We start from the raw sequence: 5,494 nt of genomic DNA on the forward strand, positions 1-5,494 counted from the left end.
GAAATTAAATAACAAAACTTGAGACTTCTATATTTTTTGTTTTCGTGAGGAAAAAAAATTAGATTTCCAATTAAGGAAGTTGGAATATTTTAGTTTTTTTATGAGAGAAGGAAAGTGTGGGTGTTCTGTGTAGGAATGATAGAGTTGTACATGTAAGATAAAAGCAACGGTGGAGAGAATTTGGTATTGTATTGTTGTCTCTCTCCTTCCTTCGTGTTTGTTGTGTGGCTTCCAGTTTAGCCGTCTTCCCGCCTTGTAAATCCATGACAGCGTTTTTGAGATATGGATTTTGCTGTGAAGAGACCAATGTAACATACTCCTTACACAAAAATTCTCGGTATTTTCCTCATATTTTGTCTACTTCATTTAAATGTTGTTTAATAATGGCATTTTTATCAAGTTATCACCATTAAAAAATAACTGATAATTTACCGTAACTAGTGTAGCCTTTATCGCGCTGACGTAGGCACTTTGCTCTCGTTCAATAAGTGACCCGTTCTCCGTGACCCCATCGCCACCGTGGGTCATAGCCTCCCAGATGCTGTCACAAAGATCCTTCTGCTAATTACAACTGGATATTTGATTAGCCGGGAGCTGATCACACCAAAATTCTCCAGCGAATTACAGTCGGGAACTTAATCAGGCAAGGTCCTCCAGGCTCCAGACTTGAGAGTTTTCAACTGCGTTTCAACATTGGAATCGAGTTCTGGTTAATTGGCGATTCATTTAAAAGTTGGAGAAGTAGATAGAGCTATTGGCGAAACTTCACTCGAAAGTAGATGTTAATAGTGTAGTTGTTATTCCTCTAATGGGTTTTATATATTTAAATAATACTGACATTCATAAATTTATTTGAGTCCAAGATTGGCATAACACTTTTATACCTGTGTGTAAAGAAGATGTGTAGAGTGTCTGTAGGCGTGAAAATAGTGTCAGATCAATTAGGAACTCTGAACTTAATTAAACGCGTGCAAACATTCTGAGGCTTTGAGGAAATATAACCATACATATCCTGGAAACACACTATAGACACACTATAGACACACTATAGACATCCCTTTCTACAAACAAACACACATAGCTATCGTCCCAGTGCTAGTTTGAGTCTCTGCTGTGATCCCCTCCTTGAAATATTGACCCGTTCAGACTAATGTTGAGATGCATGATAAATACTCGCCCTTATACACCTAAATTCTAACCATTATATCACCCCCCCCCCACACATGAGGTTTCTGTACCCTTTAATCCACACAAGACTGACAGAGGAGTGAAAGGAGTATACGAGAAACATTGAACATAATAAGTTGAGTCTTAACACGACTGACACAGTGTAAAGGAGTCAGGGAAGACCTTCATATACACAACTAAACTGTGGTGTATAAGGACTGAAGCGTGTGGGTGGAGCCTTACCCTCGGCGCCACTCTTAAGGGATGATTATTTATGAAGGCGCCACGAGAGATGTCTCCCACACACCACATTATATTATGCCATAATCGGGGTTTGTAGTGCCATTAAAGGTGATAAATGCCGTTAATGTAATGACTCGTTTATATTTAATATTTATTAATGGCGAATCTAATGAAAACAGTAAATAATTAATTGGTCTTGAATGTTATGAATTTATCTGTGAAAATAATTAGTTTAGTTTAAGTCAAATGTGGTTTTGTTAGGATGTCGTAAGTCTCTACTTTAGGTTAGCTAAGTTTGTCTTGGTTTGCTTAGGTTAGTTTAGATCACACACACACACACACACACACACACACACACACACACACACACACACACACACACACACACACACACACACACCAAAAACACAATCAACAAACACAGGCACACAAACACTCACCACCACATTAAGGCCGAGGTAAAGCTGTATCCCAGGTGTTAAAAGATGTATTACAATAACAAAATTCATTTCAGGGACTCCATTGTTTGCACCCCCGTCTCTATCTCCCCCTCTCCTCCTACCTCTCCTCCCCTCTCCTCCTCTCCCCCTCTCCTCCCCTCTCCTCCCCTCCCCCTCTCCCCTCCCCTCCTCTCCCCTCCTGTCCCTCCCCTCCTCTCCTCTCCCTCCCTCCTCCCCCTCCCCCCTCCCCTCCTCTCCCCTCCCCCCTCAGTCCTCGCCACAACCAAGTGCATTGACATTCCTTCGGGATATTGTTGTACTTCTCCTCTCCTCTCTCTCTCTCTCCTCTCTCTCTCTCCTGTTTTTATTTATTTTTCTGCTGTTTTATTTGGGATTATCTTTGTTATTTTGTTTTACGATCGAGTCTGCGTCACGGTTTAGTTTCTGAATTAGTTTTGATGTGAGAATTGCTTCATTATGTAGCTAGTTGATGGTAGTTATGATGATGTTCCACCCTATCCACCCTTCCCGTTTCTCCTCATTCCGTCCCGTTTCACCTTGTCCACCCCCCCGTCCGTCCTGTCTTCCTCATTCCGTCTCGTTCCACTCTGTCCACCCCCTGTTCGTCCTGTCTTCCTCATTCCGTCCCGTTGCCTCGTTGCCGTCACTCTGGTCAAAGCTTGTACAAATTGAGAAAACATTGTGTTGTCAGTGTAGGCGGGCGGATGGGCGTCTGTCATAGTCCAGGGGATGAATGGGATTGATATTGGAACGTCACAGCCCAAGTGCCTTTCCTTGAAGTGATATTAGAGTGTGTATTGACTGTTTGTTGATTCTGTGTGTCTCTTGTAGTTGTTGGAGGCTACTATACCTTTGTTAGGACTACATACAGTACATACATACATACATACATACATACATACATACATACAATTACAATATGGTGATGCCTTCTCCATGGGCTTCTTTAGTGCAGGTGATACATACAATGCCTGGATGGAGTAAGCCAAAATACCACAACTTCACGACAATATTACAACATTTAGTAGATAACGTTGTTGTTTTCTATCACGTAATCTTCATCCTTGAGAAACGTTTCGTAAAAGTTCATTAAATTCTTTCCACAGGATTTTTTTTTTACAGTAAATCCTCTATTTCATTCAGTATTACCGTTCTTCTAGTTATTATCCATGCAGTAACGAGGGTTTGTCCGATAAGTTGAGGTGTCCCTTATAACCGGGTTCCGTTATATAGGGTGACCATTATACAGAGGGTTTAATGTATTTAATTTTTTCCCCGGAGGGCGCTGGTGGATGGTGGTGATATAATTATTATATAAAGTGTATTAGTTGGTGACTTGTGTCGTTGGTTGAACTATTGTATGTTGGTGTTACAGGTTTTCAGAAAATTAAAGGAGATTTTTACTCCTTTATAAAGACATTTACAGCAGTGCATTTTATTGGTTATTATCAGGACATTGAACAATACTGATAACGAATACCTTTTGTATTGTGGTTTCCAATCAGGGAAATTTAGGAAATTTATTGATACCTGAATTAGGTAGACAGTGAGTATTACCTGTGTTGATAGTGAAAGTGTTTGTGTTGCGACCAAGTGGTAAGTGTCATAACGAAGTGATAAGTGAAATAATGTTATAAAGTGTTTGTGAGTGATGGTGTTGTGACCAAGTGTTAGTGCTGTAACGAAGTGATAGTGTTTGTGACTCAGTGTTTGTGTTACTACAAGTTCAACATGTGAGGCTGGGAGAAGTGCGTGTTACATGGAGGTGTGGAGGGACACTCCGCTTCGTGGGATTCGCCCTCTACCCCAGGCCTCTGCCGCCACCAACCTCCCTTCCTCCTCCTCCAACAACGTCCTCACATCGTCCTCCAAAACCTTAAGCCTGTCCTCCCAAACCTTCCTTTCGTCCTCCAGCACCTTTGCCACGCTCGGCAACGCCTTCACCTCGTCTTCCAACCCCTTTACCTCGCCCTCAAACGCCTTCTCCTCTTCCTTTCCTTCACCCTCATCGTCGTCTTCGTCGTCGCCTTCGCCTCGTGCACTCGGGGCAGGGGTGAGGGCGGAGGGCGGCCCCATGAAGGGGTCATGTGTGGGGGAGCTAGGGAAGGGCGGCCAGCCAGGCGCAGCCCATCAACGCCCACACTCACAGTCAACACTGGTCTTGTACCGCGACACCCGCCTCCCCGACGCCTCTGGTGACTCACGTGGGCCTTGTAGTGCGCTCCTCGACGCTAAAGACACACATCACTGTGCCTCTAAAAACTGCCTGGCAGCCCGACCTGAGGCTCTCCATCGAACAGTAAGTACTGCACTTGGACCACACACCCAGGCGCCGGTACTCGTGAACGGAGAAAGTGAAAAGATACAAGAAAACAACAACTACTACCATGGCGCTAACATTCCTATCAATGCGTGTAGGGAACACGAGGCGGCAGACCTCCGTGTGGGCTGGTTTGATATGGGCTTGGAGAGGAGCCTGGACCACCCAACCTCTGGCTCCACCATCAATGGTCTGCCCTCCGCGGCCTACCACCATACCTACCGTACTATCGAGGAGAGTGTCAGGCGCCACAAAGTTCAGAACGGAAAGTTGCCTTTTGCTAAGGGAGAAGAGAACGGCGTCGCTGTGTCCAGGTACAATAACATCAGGATACAGAACGCGGCGCAGGTGTTAGCGGGTGCTGGGCGTGGCGCTGGGTCACTTCCCCTTGACCTGGGAATAGGCGCAGGAGGTATCCAGCAGCCCACCCGCGCCCGCTCACGCCCCTCCGGCAACCACATATCAATCAGACCCAAGTTGGTTCTCCCCTCCGACGACCAAGACCTCGACAGTACCGACGAAGGGGAGTATCCTGGTGGTCTCTCTGGCCGAGTCAAGAACCTGTGCGGGTCCTTCAACCTGGCTGGGGACACCATGGAGGGCATCATCCAGTGTCTTGTCTTCCTAAAGGCTTTTAGTGTACGTATGTGTGTGTGTGGCGGGGACCTCACTAATAACCACTTGTCTGCCTTGTATCTGTCACTAGTTATTTTTGATGTATTAAGTTAGACTGGTAGATGATAATGTTAACTATTATTTATGTATGTATTTCTCCCTCAGTAAGTATGATTTACTAATGAGTGTCTACAATTTATTATTGCTATTATTTTCATGTTAATTCACTGCTGGTGTCCACCTTAGGTACACAAGACCATTTCATCCCAGGCAGCCATAAATAAACGCATGAAAGATCAGTTACTCATGACGCACCGTGAACATAACATAACTTAACATAACATAATATAAACTAACATAACATAATATAATGTAACATAACATACAGTAATATAATATAAAATGATTGCTGTAATGACACTTTCTTCCTCAGGTAACCATTTACAAGGTTATTCAGAATCTCCACCTTTCTGAATTCATGTTGCTTGTTAACCCTTTGACATTGAGCCCTGCCTTTTGTCTTCAGGATAATGAACTCAGTACTAAGTCAACAGCGATGAAGTCTTTCCCATGACGATTAAACCGAATAAGATATGGCGGTGTGGGTGGTTAAAACGTACGTGTGTGTGTGTGTGTGTGTGTGTGTGTGTGTGTGTGTGTGTGTGTGTGAAAGTAAGTCTTATTTTAT

At 44.0% G+C, this 5,494-nt stretch overlaps 1 protein-coding gene across 1 annotated transcript in view; it reads left to right on the plus strand.

Moving 5' to 3' along the window:
- Positions 1–3,249: 3,249 nt before the first annotated feature.
- Positions 3,250–5,494, plus strand: part of LOC121870775 — a 202,030-nt gene continuing 199,785 nt past the window's right edge. The window contains exon 1 of the mRNA XM_042372731.1: positions 3,250–4,830. Within this exon, the coding sequence (XP_042228665.1) occupies positions 3,631–4,830 (1,200 nt within the window). The 5' untranslated portion in view covers positions 3,250–3,630. The remainder of the gene's footprint in view (positions 4,831–5,494) is intronic.

The sequence above is a fragment of the Homarus americanus genome, unplaced genomic scaffold (genome assembly GCF_018991925.1).
Source record: "Homarus americanus isolate GMGI-L3 unplaced genomic scaffold, GMGI_Hamer_2.0 scaffold49310, whole genome shotgun sequence".
NCBI classification, from domain to species: Eukaryota; Metazoa; Arthropoda; class Malacostraca; order Decapoda; family Nephropidae; genus Homarus; species Homarus americanus.